The following is a 17,244-nucleotide window of genomic DNA, read 5'->3' on the forward strand; positions in this document are numbered from 1 at the left end:
CTACCTAAAGGACGTATCGATTACGTATGATAAGTGTTTTGGGCTAGGCCCTTACGTATCGGCGGATTCAGTGCTGGGGCAGGGAGCTGAAACACATCCTTTTAATCCTTTTTTCCCTGTTAGTTTTAAGTTTGAGTTTTTGGTTGTACGAAGGAGGTTGCAGGAGGCTGCCCCTTCTTTCGTATACTAATGTAAGTATTTGGTTAGGTGATCGGTTGTGCTTGAGGCTCCTTGCAATTGGGTAGTGAGAGGCTTGGCATGATTTAAGCGGGTTGATCCCCCATTGACCAGATCCTGCTTGGATTCTGCCAAGTAAGTGGACTCAGTTCCCATTGGTAGACCCAAAGAGTTCTTCAGCCATAGGTCACGCCCTCGCTGAGACTCTTTAGGCAACGCAGACTAATAGACAGTAACTATCAAGTCTTCTGCCTAAATCAGGTAAGAACCAGAGGTTTTATTATTTATTTATTCCTTTAACATGTGTTGTCCCCACTTTCTAAGTAAGTATGTGTCTCTTTCCCTCCACCAAGGGTGTCAATCAGCTAAGTATATATCTGGCAGGGAAGTTCATGTACAAAAATGATATTGTTAGTATACAATAAAGTTTTGTACATACCTACCTGGCAGATATATACGATTGATGGCCCGCCCGCCCTACCTCCCCTCTGGAGACAGGTGGAAGAAAAATAACCTGACAAGAAAGGGGACTGGTTCTTACACCCGCCTCCCAGCGGCGGGTAAGGTAGATCACCTGACCTACCTGTAGAGTGTGCCGCGAGTTTTTGAATTTCTGTCGTGACGTCAGAGACCTAAGCTAAGTATATAATATGCCAGGTAAGTATGTACAAAACTTTATTGTATACTAACAATATCATTTTGGCCTTGGTGGAAGGCCCTTTGGATGGAGCCTTCTCATTAACTCTCTAATGTTTATGATTATTATCAAGAGATGATTTAGAAAGGACTGGGTGCCATTTTGTTCCCTTTCTTGTCAAATATCTGAATTCGTATCTATTACTAAGTGATGTAAGTTTAATTGGATTTGATGGCGGAGGGAATGAAGGGGAACGTCTCCTCTTTTGGTGTTTTTTTTACTCCTCAGTCACCATTAAATCGGGCAGAGATGCAGCCTGAGACAATTCCAAGGTGGTGGGGTTGAGTGCCATCTTATCCTTTAGCCTCAACAGGCTGAGCACATGACCCAGATGGCTGGGCCACTACCACAGGGGTTGATGCACCTGCTACATTAGAGGGTGCTGCCACTGCACCCCTCCCGAATGGTAGATAGGAGCAGTGGCTGAAGAACTTAAGCATAGCTCCTAGGTTGTTGTCCTAATTGTCTCTTTGCAAAACCAATTCTTATATGCTCTGCATGAGCTTTATTTAGTGCAGACAGTTCAAATTTTTATATTTCAAACTTTTTTTTATTAGATTTCTGTTCCAGTTGACAGTTCACACATTTTGCTTTTATATTACATTTATGATCACAATGGACACCAGTGCAATTATAAAAATTTTAGCATTTTTGCAGTCTTGTGATGAGTGCCCATACTGAAAACAATGATAGCACTCTATTGGTCTTTGCTGGAAAGGACGTACTCATACCCTTTCATTTTCAAATATGACATGAGAAGGTACTTCAGAGTGGTACTTCAGAGTCTACTAAGGTTGAAATGATCATCTTGGCAATAGCTGCCCTTTTCACTTTCTTAACAGAAGTGGGGTTCATTTCTAGAATTTCTTCTGTCATGTCATATATGGTCTTTATCAAAATAGTATCCTCTCCATAACTAAAGCTTAAGTGGAGTTTAATCTTGTAATCATTTCATCACTTTTAATGTCCAACAAGGTCGGCAGACATGCATGGGATTTGTTTTTGGCACGAATAAGAATGGTGTTCTTCCCAAAAATGAGAAATATCACTGGTCTTTATTCCTCCCACTTTTTTCTGAAGAAAACTGCAAAATTTATGGTAGTTATAATTTTCATCCTTGGCTGAAGCTACCAGCCACATAGGAGGTTTAGGAGTTTTTACTTCTGCAATCTGCTTTCTCTCTGGTTTATCTTGAGCCCATTTAGATGGCCAATAAATGTCCAAGTCTGTGGGGACTTTGTCTGCAAAGGCTCCTCGTACTGTAGCTTGACCAATTTGTATGGCACTTACCATACTATAGTCGAACCAAAATGTCATGGTGGATGACAGGAGGTGTCATCAGAATGCTTTGTATTTGAATCTAAAAGTTTAGGACTATTACCCCTTGTAGACAAAAGGGAAAAATCTCATCGATTTATCAGTAAGCTGGATTCAGTTCTGTAATGGATGGTGCAAGACCAATCCCTCCCACCCACACTTTTGTGTCTTGCTTTAGTTTTTTCTTTTTCCTTATTATAAATTTACAGGGTGAGTCAAGGGAATGACAATATATACACATACAAAACGCTGTTATATATAGATGAAGGTGAAAGACCAAATGAATTTTATAGCTTAATGAGTTTAAATCCTAATCATGCAAGCTGGAATTTCGGTCCTTTAAAGACGTGACCCCAGTACTGATAAAATCATTCAGTAAGATCACCTTGGCTTATAGGGAGTTTGAAGGCAGTCTTATTTTGGGATAGGTAGTGCAATTAAAGATTATAAAAGTTTATCTCATCAAATCTCTACATCTGTATGCTGTAAAGGGTCAACCATACCTTGTTTTTTGTGTTTCTTTGACAGACTATCATTTTAGATGTTAAAGTATAAAAAATATCTTTTCAAGTTTCTTAGATCGCTAGGGTGAGGCCCAGGAAAAGGAAAAAATACAGCTTTATCACTTCTATTTATCCTTTTTAATCTCGGCCTCAAGTTAATCCCAGTTTATGACTTTACCTGAGATCTGTCATTTACTGTACTTTGTTTTCTAAAGCAACAAAGAGTACATTTTGGTTGTTCTTAATGGTTTTCCATTCTTTGTGTTTTTGGAAATAATAATCACGGATCTTGTAATAATGCCAAAATTTCAAGCCATTTGATTATTGTCCATGTTCCATTTTTAGCAGTTTATTTACATATGCATGTGTGTGTACTAATAATTCCTTTTGGTCTATATGCACACACACGCAAAGGTTACTTGAGGTCACATTTAGAGAAAGGAAAACCAAATCTGGTATAAATACGAAGCGAACATTCCATCTGTGGGCTTAATCTGGATTTACCGCTGAGGTTTTAGGTTTAAGTAGATCGGTTTCCTTATGGATAAAACATTACCAAAATGTTCTTAACTGCAAACGATATAGTCCAGAAGAAATCTCCTGTCACCTGCCACATTTTGGTTTGACTGTATTAGCCTTAGAGCCTCATCATGACTACTAAGGTAACCAAAGCTTCTTATTTAAATCACTATCAATAAAGCTCATCTTTAATTTCTGTAACAGTTCCAAATGGTTTCAAAGCTATCGAGATCATTTCATAATCATAACTGCCTGGTAAGTCTTCGATATGGAGCATTCTCAGATTTTTCACACAACCTGGCTGTGTTGAGGATTTAACTTTGGATGAAGATTTCTAGAGAAGTCTGTGCCCTTGATTGAAGTTGTCATTAATGAGGCATGGCTAGATGGTCCAGGGAGCAGAAGTCAGGAGGGCGATCAGATTTGTTATTACTGCTTTTCATCAATTTATTTTAAAAGTCATCAACATGAATCTCCATGGTAAGTGCAGAGGTCATCATCTGTGCCAGAAGAGCACACTATAGGGTCCAGAGGTACTCAATCCTTACAACTGCTACACACAAGATTTGAGAGGGGAGGGAAAAAAAAAACATACATAAATAAACCTGAAAACGTTAAAGATATCATTGGCCTTTTATGGAATTTATTCTTCCACAAGTGAGAAACAGACTCCCAAATTTCCATGTCCCTACCCTACCCCACAGGGGATGGCACAACATGATTAGAGTGGCCCAAGTGTAAGCCAAACCCACTTGTTAGGACTGATAGTACTACAAGAATACAATCATCCCACCCTATACCTAGAACCAGACCCCCTTGAATGCGTGGTCCAGTCCTGCAGAATAGTTCCACCTGAAAACTCTCAGGTCCGAACATTATCAGGCAGTGATAATCCCATCATAGTTCCCAGAATTTAGCTTCGGATATAAACCCATTCCCAGCTATGATATCTTTTCGTATTTGTCAGGTCCAATAAATTTTACAAAAAGTGAAAAATTCTACAATATTACGCCAAATGAATATATAAAAACATATGAGACTCTTGGACTCAAACCCGGGAACAAATTCCTGGGGTTCAAGAGCCCCCTCACCACATCAAGGATGTCCCATATAGAGAATATTAATAAACTAATAAATAAATAAAAATTATCAAAATGCAAGGAGAATAGTATAAGGTAGTAATGCATTGCATCTTCCACTTGAACCTTCTGAAGATCAGTTGCACATCCTCTGGGAGTTTGTTCCACAGTCCTACAGAGTGAGGAATAAATGATCTGTGGAACTGAGAATTTCAACAATGAGTACATTTACTGTATATTGAGATATGAAAGTACAGTCAAACCTCTGATTTGTATGGCCTGGTTTTTGCTAGATGTGGTTTTGTTGACTTTTTTCTTTTGACAAATTTATACACAGGTTTCGTACGTTTCCTCGGAATTCGTATACCTAGAAACACTCCTTCTAGGGCCCACCTTGCGACTCGGCCCGTACCGAGTGCTCAAACGAAGCATCCCATGTTCTCTCATGACCCATTCTGCTTTTGTGTCTGTTGTTTATTATGCTTTTTTATTGAGTGCAACTGCTAAGTAAGCCATCATGGGACCAAAGAAAGTTCCAAGTGTCAATCCTTTAGTAAAAAAGGCAAGAAATCTATAGAATTTAAGAAAGAACTCATAGCAAAGTGTTGGAGGATGTTGCATGTAGATCTCAGTAAGAAAATGCCTACAAGTGCTACTGTTAGTGAATTTAAGGCCACCAGAGGCTGGTTTAGAAATTCAGAAAGCAAATGGGCATAAATAATGTTCCTACTTCATGTTTCCAAAGTGGAGTGATGTGAAAACTGTTGTGGAGAAATATCCTCCCAATAGGGATGTTATAATCCATGTCTCCAACATGTTTAATGACAATGCCCTGTTTTACTTGAGGTAAATTTTAAACATGAGCTGCCAGAAACAAATGTCTCGGGACAGTATTGTTGTGCAACCAGGGTTCCAGTGACATCACGCTGGTCCTAGTGTCAGTAAAAAACAAAGGGGAAGTAACCCCAGAGATAGTGCCAGTGAAAAACAAAGAGGAGAAGTAACTCCAGATAGGTCCTTGTCACTTGAAGCCTTCTGGAGGAGGATTCCCCTTCCAAACAATAACCTCTCTTCCTCCCTCTCCCCTCCTCTCCATCTTCCATACGCTAACAAGAGTCTAACAAAGATTTGAGTGATGTTAAATGTTTACTCATCCATTTCATCCAGGTCATTACATATATTTATTTATCATTGTTTTCTGTATGGAAAACTGAGTTTATTCTTTATTAAATTTATTTTAAAATATATTTTTGGGTGTCTGGAAAGCATTAATTGGATTTACATTATTCCTTGTGGGAATTATTGTTTTAAGTTTCATACATTTCCGACTTCGCAAGACTTCTGGAATGGATTATGTATGAAAACTAAGGTACCACTGTAAAGGAACTGAAGGCCTTGAATATATAGAAACACATGACTTAATGTACAATAGAGGTGAATTCAATGCCACTATGTTTATAGGGGGTATTTTCTGATGAATCTGTGTCAATGTATGAAATTGCTATTAGTAATGTAGACGTTTTTTGCACAGGGTTCATCCACAATATAAAATTTAAAGTAGAAATGTAGCATTGGTTGGTTTTTTGTTTTCTCTGGAGTCATCCGCTTTTAAGGAAAAACAGCTTCAAGTTGACAGAAGCAGAGTTTAATAATGCAATGAAAGAGTTAGTGTATATTTGAGACTCTTGTGGAAGTTATTAAGTGCCTGAAAATTGAAAGATGCCAGAAGGGTTTCAAAGACATGGATGAGAGGAATAATTGTTTTGTTATGTAAGGATAACAATGATTAAAGAGACTAAGAATAATAGGGGGAATCATATCTTAGTCTACAATGTTTGAGAAGGTAAAACAAATACATAATAGAAAGAATGATAGGGGAAGAACAGCTTGGCTTTAGACAGGAAAGAGGGTGTGTGTATCATGGGTTTGTTATGAAATATTTATGTAAAATGTTTGAAAGTAAAAGGAAAAGCTAAATGTAGCATACATGGCACTACAGAAAATGTGATAGAATTGATCAGATAGAAAGGTAGTGGTGAGGATATATGTATGGTATTGATGGTAAGCAGCTAAAAGTAATGGTGAGGATATATGTATGGTATTGATGGTAAGCAGCTAAAAGTAATGGTGAGGATATATGTATGGTATTGATGGTGAGCTGCTGAGAGCTATAAAAATTTATATTGGAGTTTTTATGTGGGAGTGATTGTTTGGGGTGAAGATGGGCCTGCAACGAAGGTGTGAACCCCGTAAAGGGGTACTGCCGTCAGTGGGCCTCATGCACTGCACTGTAGGCATTACTTAGGGTTCTTTGCAGCATGCCTTCGCCCTTAGTTGCTACCACTTTTGTTTATTTTACTGTACATACCTCCTTTCATGTTCATTTTCATCTTACTTTCACCCTCTCATAATAGTACTTGATTCTTAGTGCAAATGCGAGGTTTTCCTCCATTTACACTTTTCAAACCTTTTACTGTCAATTTCCATTTCAGCTCTGAATAACCTCATAGGTCCCAGTGCTTGGCATTTGGCCTAAATTGTATATTCAATTCAACTCAACAAAGGTGTGAAAAGGTTGTTTCATATTTGTGTGAATGGAGTGATTTGAGAAGTCAGATAATGGACAGTGGTTGTAAGTACAAGGTTATTAGTAATATGGGATATGAGAGGAATGTTGGAATGTTGATGCTTGAGTGATGCGCTACGGATAGTGAAAAGAAAACTGACAAGACTAATGAAAAATTCTTAGTACAGCATTTCTAAGAGGATAAAGTTGAGCAAATGTGACCAAGCTAGAGATTAAGACATTTATTTTTAAACAGGAAGATGGAGTAATAAATGTTAATATGAATGGTAGTAGGATAGAAGTAGTAGATTTTTATAGGTACTTATAGTAAATATTTGGATGATGACAGAGTAAGGAAAGAGGTAAGCACAGAGAGGGTGAAGCTGGAAGGTAGCACGATGTACACAAAAAATTATGAAGAAAATAGAGTGCCTATGAAAGCCAAGGTTGAAATATATGAAGGGATTGTTGAGCTTATTCTCTTCTATGGAAGCTAGTGTAGATGTTGAATGCAATTAGAAACAATGGAACCTCTGAGATGAATTGTTTGCTAAGAATGTGTGGCATAAAACCTATGAATGCTGGATTAAATAAATTTTTTATATATAAATCCCATTGCTGAAAGAACAAAAAAATTTTCTTCCTTGATTACAGTAGAGTAGACTGTAGGTCAGCCAGTTGTAAAACTTTGCAAAGATCCATATGTTACAAAGATATGGGTAGGGACCCCTCTGCAATTAATTGGGGTCTTTTAGAGTTTTATATACTTTGTGAATATGAATGTTTTTTCTGTATTACTTGCTATGGTTCTGTTAGTAAACACAGGCTACACTCATAATGTTTATTCTTTTTGTAATGGATCATTTTTTTATTAATGTCGATGATGCTTAGAATGTACAATGATATAATGCTCTAAGCAGCTACTGTATTTTAAGTCCCCACCAGGCAAAGAAGGTGAGTTTTTTAACTCACAAATTGTCATTCTTTTAATTGCTGCTTTATTCTTTAATGTGTTATACTTCTTACAGGCAAATTGTTGAAGAGGCAGTCAGTGCACCCACGCCAAAATAGGTGAGGATGTCAAAAACCAAATCAGCACTGGGGAGAATATGTAAACAGTCTTGGTAATGGGTCATTTGAAGAGAAATACTGAATTGGAAAGGGGTGTTATACATCTTACGTGTATGCGGACTTTGGTTGAATGAAAATAAATATCATTGACTGTCTTTCACCCTGAAAAGTGAAATTGGAAAGGTATTATATATATAATATATATATATAATATATATTATATATATATATATATTATTATATATAATATATATATATATATATATATATATATATATATATATATATAAATATATATATATATATATATATATCATTCAAGCTACAAATGTCCTTTAATATCTAATTTGCTCTACCTCGGAATTGATATATTTTCATATATGTGCCAAAGGGAATTTTTAGTTGATCATAATTTCGTCCCCCCATGGGATCGAACCACCGTCCAGTGGACGGGAAACAAAATCAGAAACATTTCTGATTTCGTTTCCCGTCCACTGGACGGTGGTTCGATCCATGGGGGACGAAATTATTATCAACTAAAAATTCCCCTTCGGTACATATATGAAAATATATCAATTCTGAGGTAGAGCGAATTAGATATTAAAGGACATTTGTAGCTCGAATGATGTATATGAATCACGGTGATGTGATAAGTATTCATATATATATAATATATATATATATATATATATATATATATATATATATATATATATATATATATATATCTATATATATATATATATATATATATATATATATATATCTCTTCAGGGATATATCTACAATGATAATGTACAATGTATAAATATTCAATCATAAAAAAAGGAAAGGAAATTTAAATTATTTTTTTTAGTACAAAGTGAACTAAAACTCGCAACGACAGAACAAAAGAGGTTTTAGATCCATGAGTAATAAAGAATTAAAACAAACAACATACTTGAATACAGACAAAATTAAAAACAGAGGCTAAAAAAAACAAACTAAAATTATAAGATACAAAGATTTTTCCAGGCAGGCAGAGTTGAGATAAATATAAGGGTACAGTGGTCGTTTGGCAGTTCAGTGAGGGAACATGTTTAATGTTGATGTTTCCAGAATGAGTAGTTCTCGTGAATTACTTGTATGCCTAATAATTTTAAAATCTTCATATCTGATCTCTGTTTTACGTTTGATGTTATGTTAGAAAATCCTGGATTAGTTTTTGTGTGTATTGACCTTAAGTATGTTGTTTGTTTTAACTATTTTTTGTTATTTCTGAATACATCTGTGTTTAAGCATGTTATCCTTCCTCACCTCATGAATCTAAATCTTTTTGTGGTGTCCTTGTGAGTTTTAGTTCACTTTAGATTTAAAGGAAAAGAAAATTAATTTTTTTGTGATTTAATATCTACATTGTACTTTATTATTGTAAATATCCCTGAAGATGTGATTGAGAATCACGAAACGTTGGAATAAATGGTTACTATGTCATCTGATTTTATGTTCCTGCCCTTGACCCAGATATATGATATATATAGTGTAGATATATATATATATATATATATATATATATATATATATATATATATATATAAAGGTATAAGCCACAAAGGAAAGATAAACAATGTGCAGAAACTCCATTGTTTACCTTTCCTTCGTGGCTTATACCTTTATTTATGGATTTATCACGTTCCAAACTTTCGTGATTCAGAGAGAGAGAGAGAGAGAGAGAGAGAGAGAGAGAGAGAGAGAGAGAGAGAGAGAGAGATTGTTTGTATGGTGTAAGAAGATGAGACCTATGAAATATTTCAACTTATAACAAAGTGTGCTGTTATATGTAACATGTATAACTCTTGTCACTGATATCTGAACTTACTTATAAATATATACCTTTTTAAATAACCTTTGCATCTTATTTTCCTATATCACATTATATCATACATGGAAAAATTAATTAGTAGCTATGGTTGAAAGCACGATTATCAGTGAGGATGGGAACATTTTATGTCCCCATTTGCCAGTCCTACCAAGGAATAGATAACGACTGGATACGATATGAATTTGACTTATGGGATCTTAAATAAAGCGTGTTTTCTTGGATAGCATCAGGGAGGATGAGGACAGGAAATTATATTGGTTCTCGCCTGTTTGGTTATAAGGGCCAGTGTTTGTTTTGTTTGTATGGTGGTTTTACGTTGCATGGAACCAGTGGTTATTCAGCTTTACGTGACTTCCGAACCACGTCGGGAGTGAACTTCCATCACCAGAAATACACATCTCTCACTCCTCAATGGAATGGCCGAGAATCGAACCCGTGACCGCCAGGTGAGAAGCAAACACCAAACCAACCACGCCACTGAGGCTAGTGCATTAGAGAATGAAAGTAGTGATAAGCAAAATTGCCAACGGTCATACCACGTTGAAAACACCGCTTCTCGTCCGATAAGCAAAATTAACATTATACACTACCGCTACGCGCGGGTTTTTGTGTGTATTAGAAAAAGACTATTACAAAGAGTGAATCTATACAATTCCAAACAAGCAACACTTGTCTTATGAGTGACTAAGAGTCTGTATATCGGAGAGAAAGCAAACTGGTTGATCAGGGCCAAGACAGCACAAATTTCATGACTATTCCGTGGCCTTTGGCCGAATTCAAACAAGCTCAGCGCAGGCGAAGGAAGAGCGGAGATGTCAACTAAGCGTTCCAACTTCCACAAGTTCCAAGTGCCTTCCTATGTGGACTCGATAGGTGAGAGAGAACTGGTGACAAAACGGTTATGTCAACAATTAATATTGAAGTCCAGTGGAGATGGTGAAAATGACGTAGTTAAGACGTCAATTAATGTTAACTATGCCACGGTTGGTGATATAAAACACGTCCGACGAAAAACCGTATTAACTAAGAAAGAGAGAGAGAGAGAGAGAGGTTGGGAAGGCAAGGCAGTTTTGGCAGTTGCGAAGCTGGGTAAGAAGGGTAGCTACCTGTTAAAATTGCTTGTTAAGTGAACTTTTTATCAAGACAAGGCATGACTTAAAATTTTTTATACTTATCTCTAAGTAAGACTACTTATTTTATGGCCAATTTGCGATTGCCAGTTGACTCAGTGAAGTATGCTAGGGTCGAACCATCCATCCAGCCGTCCATCTTTAGGGGCCATAACCGGTAGGGCTATCACTATTTACCGAAGCGGACACTAAACAACCGGAACGAGCCTAGTTTCTTTTATAATTGTAAAGGTGTTAATTACTGTGTATTAACAGATAAAATATAATTTTTGCCATGGTCCAAATATTTAGTCAATTTATTGCCCACCTAATTATTAACTCATCAGATAAAGAGGATGGGCAGGTGAGATAGGAACATGTCAATCTTCAAATTTGGCATTACCATGGAGGAACATTGAACCAAAAAAAGATTGGATGCTCTTTAGTGCTGTCACGCTCGACGGCTGGATATTTATACACTGTTGTTGTGACAAAAGTTCTCCCAGATTGAAGGATCTGTACCCAGAATATCCCTAGAAGGTTCACAGCAAAAACGTTTGATGTCTGCAATTTGTTGTTGGGTGTAACGTAACGACAGAAGGAATTTTATTTTTCCCATGTATCACTCGCTGTAAAAAATTGAGAGTGCACTAAATTATCTATTTGCTGAATACGGTCAACAAATTATTAGAATTTACCCAGGCCGCTCTCTCTTTTCATTCGGTACTTGACATTGTGTATTTGTTGCATGTAGTTGAAGCAGCTGTTTTCCAAGATCAGTCAGGTAAACACTAAACGTGGCTGGTGTATTTTAACTGCTTCTCCAATGTGTTCTAAGACAGTCCCTGAATTCGCACGTACTCAACACCACAGTCCTTTGAATTCCCATGTGCTAGCCAACTGAATGTAGGAAAAGTTCCTAAATATTCAACAACAATATAAGGCTGAACTGCCGAGTTCGGATTCAGACACTGTATTAATTATTTATCTATTTATTTATTTTTATTTATCAAAACAGTTAATAATTAGGTGGGCAATAAAGTAACTAAAGGTTTGGGCCAGACAAAAATTGTTTTATCTGTTAATACACAGTAATTAAACAAATTTACAATTATAAAACAAATATATATCTAAGATCGTAAATAGTGAGACCCGACAAAAAACTATTTCAGCTTGCACCATTTTCCTCTTTGGAGGATATAGTCTTATAATGAGGATTTTGGGTTTTCAGTTCTCACGGGACCCCTGGGGATATGATTACTGGCCCTACGGTCTTTCGTCTGGGCCTTGGCAGGGGCTGGTGCTCATTCGTGTAGATGGGTGAACTAGTTGCATGGTCCGGAAGGTCTAACAGTGATGACACTATAAAAGAAGCTTAAAAAAAATAAATGGCAACTTTGGTGTGGCATAAAAACCCTTAGGTTAGTACCATTTTAGAAAGTATACGCCTCTGGTGAGGCGTAAATTCCCTAAGTCAGTGCAATTTGATAAGAAAAATTTAATGAATCAAAACAACCATTTAAAAATATAAATGTAATATAAAAGCTTATAAGGGAAGAAACAGTAAATAACAATGGAGGTGGGTGCCTAAAATAACAAAAGATAAGTGCAAATCTTGAAAGTAGTTCTAGCCTAAGTTAAGTTTGCTCTTGATTATACTTAATAGTAGCTACAGTATTGAGTGCCCGCAACTGTGTGTGTTGCGCATTCGCTCAAGAACCAGGAACCATTCCTCGCGTTTATGATGCGAATTTGCGGGCCAAGTAAAGTGCCGTCGGTGACCTGGGAGCTTAGATAAAAAAAAAAAATGGAAAGCATTAACATTAAAGAATAATGTAAAAAAGTGTTTTACACATATAGTTTTCTAATGAAGTACCTATGCTGTTCTTTCTATTCGTCCCCAGAATAGAATATTACGTGACCCTGATTTTTCCGAATTATATTAAATTCTATTTTGGTCTGCATAATCCACACAAATAGAAACATTAGCTATATTACATTTGTCAATATGTCATTCTGAGATCTTAGTAGGATATAGTTTCTGCGGTTAGGACCCCGTGTGCTGCATTATGAGTTTAGAAATAGTTAGATTTAACACTTCTTGTCCTGAGGCATTTGTTAAACCAAGCTCCTCAGTGGCGTGGTTGGTATGGTGTTGGAGTCCCACCTCGGTGGTCGCTGGTTCGATTCTCGGCCATTCCATTGAGGAATGAGAGATGTGTATTTCTGGTGATAGAATTTCACTCTGACGTTGTTCGGAATTTCGGAAATCGGATCACGTAAAGCTGTTGGTCCCGTTGCTGAATAACCACTGGTTCCATGCAACGTAAAACAAAAACACCATACAAACAAAAACATTTGTTTAACCCCTATGTGAAGTTTTATATAGAAAACTGAATACTAATATCTATTATTATTATAAAATTTAAAACTACTTTTTAAATGGAAACCCCATTTTCTCTTGTATACTTCAGACTTAATGTTAGTGTCTACTTCCCAGAGATCTATGATTTCTAAATTGTAAACAATTCCTTATGGTATGAGTTTGAGTAGTAAGATATTTAATTGCATGTTCTCATTTATATTAGTGTACTGTACTGTATAAGAGAAGTTTTACGGGACAAGAAACGTAAGTAAAAATATACTTAGTATTATCGTAGTTAAAAGTTTAATTTCCCGTACTACTACTACATACCTAACGCAGATAGTAGTAGGTAGGTAGGCTAGTACATCACCGTACATGTGCTGCTGATACCAACGTGAAACGTAACTACCTAGGTATTGTTTTGTTTACGAAGGTAAGAATTGATATGTTTGTTTTTATGATTTTTTAAAAAATTGTCCGTATCAGTCTGTGTTAAATAGGCCTCTGTAGGCTACTATGGATTTTAATAGGATAAAAGACTTTTCTGGTAGTACCTACTACCTACTAGTAGGCCTACTAGGCTATATTTTGGAATTCTGGACAACTTTTATTCTAGGTAGTACCTAGGTATATGCATTTGTTATTTGGGGTAATGGTCTGGAATTGTAGGATCTGTCCCCGGATCTGCGAACTTTACCTATACCGTTTTTCTATGCAGTTTTACCTACTTGAACAAGAATTATTTAAGAACCCTTAATAATATTAGGTAGGTACTACTAGGTACTTAGGCTATTTACCTATTCGAACGACTTATAATTAGCCTAATCCCCCTGGGGCTAGTACTGAACCCGGTGAAATACATTGGACGCCTCAATCCCTAGTGGATGTCGTATCCACGGTTACGTTCCTTGCGGTCCGTGCGGACTGCTTTTGTAGAAATACCGACAGCCTAGTACCAAAAACTTACTTCAAGAGAAAAGTAGAGGTTTCAAGATGTTGCTTTGACGGACACTAGCTCTTGACTAGTAGGTAATGTCTATCCTTGGTTACAGGACGTGTGAAAGTACTTTTTCGGGAAGGTGGCCGCGCTACGGTAAAGGCCGGCCATTCAGTATTTCACCCTACTACCTAGACTAAGTTTTTATTTTAATTAGGCCTAAAGGTAGGCATGGCAAGCTTACTGATTAGTAGTTTAAGCCAGTGTAATGATTAACATAAGCAGTAGGCTAGTGGCGCGTCAGATAGGGTAAACAGTCAATGGCCACTTGGCGACCACCTCTACTGTAGCTTGACCACCTTCCCAAAATATAACTTTAACACTTCCTGTAACCCAGGATAGACATCGATCACGAGCCAGAGTCCACGGAAGCAACACCTTGAGACCTTTACTCTCCTCTCGAAGGGTTTTCTCTCAAGTCACAAATTGAGGCCATGGGGTAAACAACAGAAGTGCGACAATTCATGAAAAAAAAATCCCAATCAATATTTAATTGGGGAAACTGCAATACAATTAAATCTTTAAGGAGAGGGTAAAATACTGAATGACCAGCCTCTACCATAGTGCCACCACCTTCCCAAAAAATTGGAAATTAGTACCTAGTATGGCCTAAATTTGTGAATTGGGAGAAAAAAATGGGTAGTTGACTCCAAAAAAAATTACTTTGAGAGGAAAGTAGAGGTCTCAAGGTGTTGCATTGACAGACACTAGCTCTCGACTAATGTCCATCCTTGGTTACAGGACGTGTTAAAGTACTTTTTTGGGAAGGTGGTTGTGCTACAGTAGAGGCTGGCCATTCGGTATTTTACCCTACCACTCAAAAGTTTGAAGTTTTGTCAACAAAATGAGATATATGAAACCACCATACGGACTAAAATAAGCACGTGAAGTCTTTGTAAAATGTGTTCATGGCAGTTTTTAAATCCAATATCTATGGCTTCTCGTCGAATCTTGCCCTATTCGTCTCCAGTGGCTGCCACGTCCTTCCCAGCCTTCCTAGCCCTCATTTGAATAATATTTGCATATGTAAGTAATGTTTATTGATGTTACTCAAGATTGTAGTTGTAATCAGCACAATAAAATATTTTGTTGCCTATACGTACTAGCTAGTTGAAGTATGGGATGTCTTATTCTGGGGTCATGTTTGTTCCGACACGTAATATAAACCCTCGGTCCTGTAACATATGGAATGTAATCAGTGGCAGCTGGAACCGGTTGAAAGCTTTCGAACAAGGTGGTTCGGTAGTTAACTGCTTGTCTGATAGTCGGGTGTCCCGCCCGGCTGGGAGGGGAAGCTTCACTTTGCTTTCAGCCGCCATCGGAACAAGACGTGCTCTTTGCCGCTCGGCCCGCTGTGTCGTATGTTTGGTTACTTCTTTACGAAGCCATCCTTCATTACTTTCCCTTTAACTGAGTGCTTGTGCGAGTGGAAACTTGTAAGTACTTTGTGTTTATTGTTTGTATTGCTCGTGATTCGTGTGCAATGGATTCCCACGAGCCAGAGAGACCCCCCCCCCCCTCGCCCCCCAGTCAGCCGCAGATTGTGCCCTGGTGTGGAAGGCTGTAGGTGTAGGGCCTTTAGGTCTCTCTTTGAGGTAAACCCTCATGATTTATGTACTCAGTGCCGAGGGCGGGAATGCTCTCGCACCGAGACTTGTGAATTATGTGTATCGTGGTCGGGGGAGCAGTGGGAGCTATACGAGGGGAGGAAGAAGGCGCGTAAGTCGCCCAAGGAGTCGTTGGAGGGCTCTCCAGCGACTCCTCTGGTTACGGACACGTCTTTCTCTTTCCTTCCTCTGTCTCAGCTCCCGCGTATGGCTCCTTCCCCTTTGGGGGGCGTGTCGCAGTCCGTCTCTTCACTTGACCAGTGAAGTACAGAGGAGGGCGCGCTACACCTCGGCATTCAGTTGTATTCGGGGTCTTCTGTTTGCTCGGGGTGGGAGCACGTGGTGTATACGCAGCACGTGGCCACGGTTGCCCTGACAGCTGCAGTCCAGGCTCTGCTGCCGGGTTTGCCAAGGAGGGAGATCACCCCGCTACCTGGCATCGCTGCCCTCGCTCCAGCCGCTGACTTTCGGTGTCCCAAGAGTTCCCGCTCGACCTGCCGCCAGTACCTGTGATGTCGCTGGCCCCTGTACTGCCATCAGTTCCTGTTGCTGCCGCTCCTGTACCAGTTCCTGCCGTCGTCGCTCCAGCCCGTGGTGTTGCTGCCCCCACCGAAGGTCCCTCCGGACAGGTGCAGCTGGGCCCTGTTGCTTCAGCAACTGCGCCAGCTCTGTCCTGGATGGAGGACCTGACGCTGGTACTGAGGAAGCTGACGAAGAAGAAGAGGAAGAAAAGGAAGGTGTCGTCGTCTGCAGTCGCCTCTTCCCCTTCAACTTCCAAGGCCCCACGGCCGAGGAAGAAGAAGGTAGCCTCCTCCCCCCCCTAAGAAGTCTCGCTCAGAGACCTCTAAGGGTCTGTCCCACTCCGGTGGGACAGTTGGGGCTTCCGCTGGTCCTCCTGTTCCTTCGGGAATGGGACCCATCTCTCCTTCCGCAAGGAAAAAGAAGATGGGGACCGGAGGAGTACCGGCTAAAACCGGTACTTCCTCTCCTGGCGCCAGAGGTTCTGCCTCGGTGCCAAGGACCGTCTCGGCCGCTCGTTCACAAGAGGTACCGAGTGTACGGTTGCCCGCGGGTGACCGTGCAGCCTAGCCTGCTCGCCGCCAGGACCCAGGCACGGAGCGGAAGACTGGTGGCAGTCGCTCAGGTGACTCCCGCCAGGCCAGCGATCGCTCTCGTGGCATTTCGCCGGTTCTCAGGGTTGACGTGACGGTCCCCCTAGACCTTACCGGGACCGGATGGATAGGGTGATTGGTAGCAGCTCTCCTGATGCTCGGGACCGTCGCTACCGTTCTCGGTCCAGTGGTTCTCCCCAGGGAGACCGTGCGACCAGGCCTGCAGCTCGATTGTCACTGCGGGTTGGCGATCACCTGCAGCCC

General features: G+C 39.3%; 2 protein-coding genes across 8 annotated transcripts in view; both read left to right on the top strand.

Moving 5' to 3' along the window:
* The window catches only part of LOC135206661 (zinc finger protein 436-like), a 105,144-nt gene extending 97,154 nt beyond the window's left edge, over positions 1-7,990 (top strand). For all 4 annotated transcript variants that reach the window (XM_064238030.1, XM_064238032.1, XM_064238029.1 and 1 more), the window contains one exon: positions 7,887-7,990. In XM_064238030.1, coding sequence (XP_064094100.1) covers positions 7,887-7,933 — 47 coding nt within the window. In that variant the 3' untranslated portion in view covers positions 7,934-7,990. The remainder of the gene's footprint in view (positions 1-7,886) is intronic.
* Positions 7,991-10,644: 2,654 nt separating this feature from the next.
* Positions 10,645-17,244, top strand: part of LOC135206659 (uncharacterized) — a 117,692-nt gene continuing 111,092 nt past the window's right edge. For 2 of the 4 annotated variants that reach the window (XM_064238024.1, XM_064238027.1), the window contains exon 1: positions 13,618-13,697. The gene's annotated coding sequence lies outside the window, so the exon portion shown is untranslated. Of the gene's footprint in view, positions 10,664-13,617; positions 13,698-15,045; positions 15,288-17,244 lie in introns of those variants that run through there. The other 2 variants (XM_064238026.1, XM_064238025.1) reach the window with 2 other exon arrangements.

This window comes from Macrobrachium nipponense, chromosome 31 (assembly GCF_015104395.2).
Source record: "Macrobrachium nipponense isolate FS-2020 chromosome 31, ASM1510439v2, whole genome shotgun sequence".
Classification (NCBI taxonomy): Eukaryota; Metazoa; Arthropoda; class Malacostraca; order Decapoda; family Palaemonidae; genus Macrobrachium; species Macrobrachium nipponense.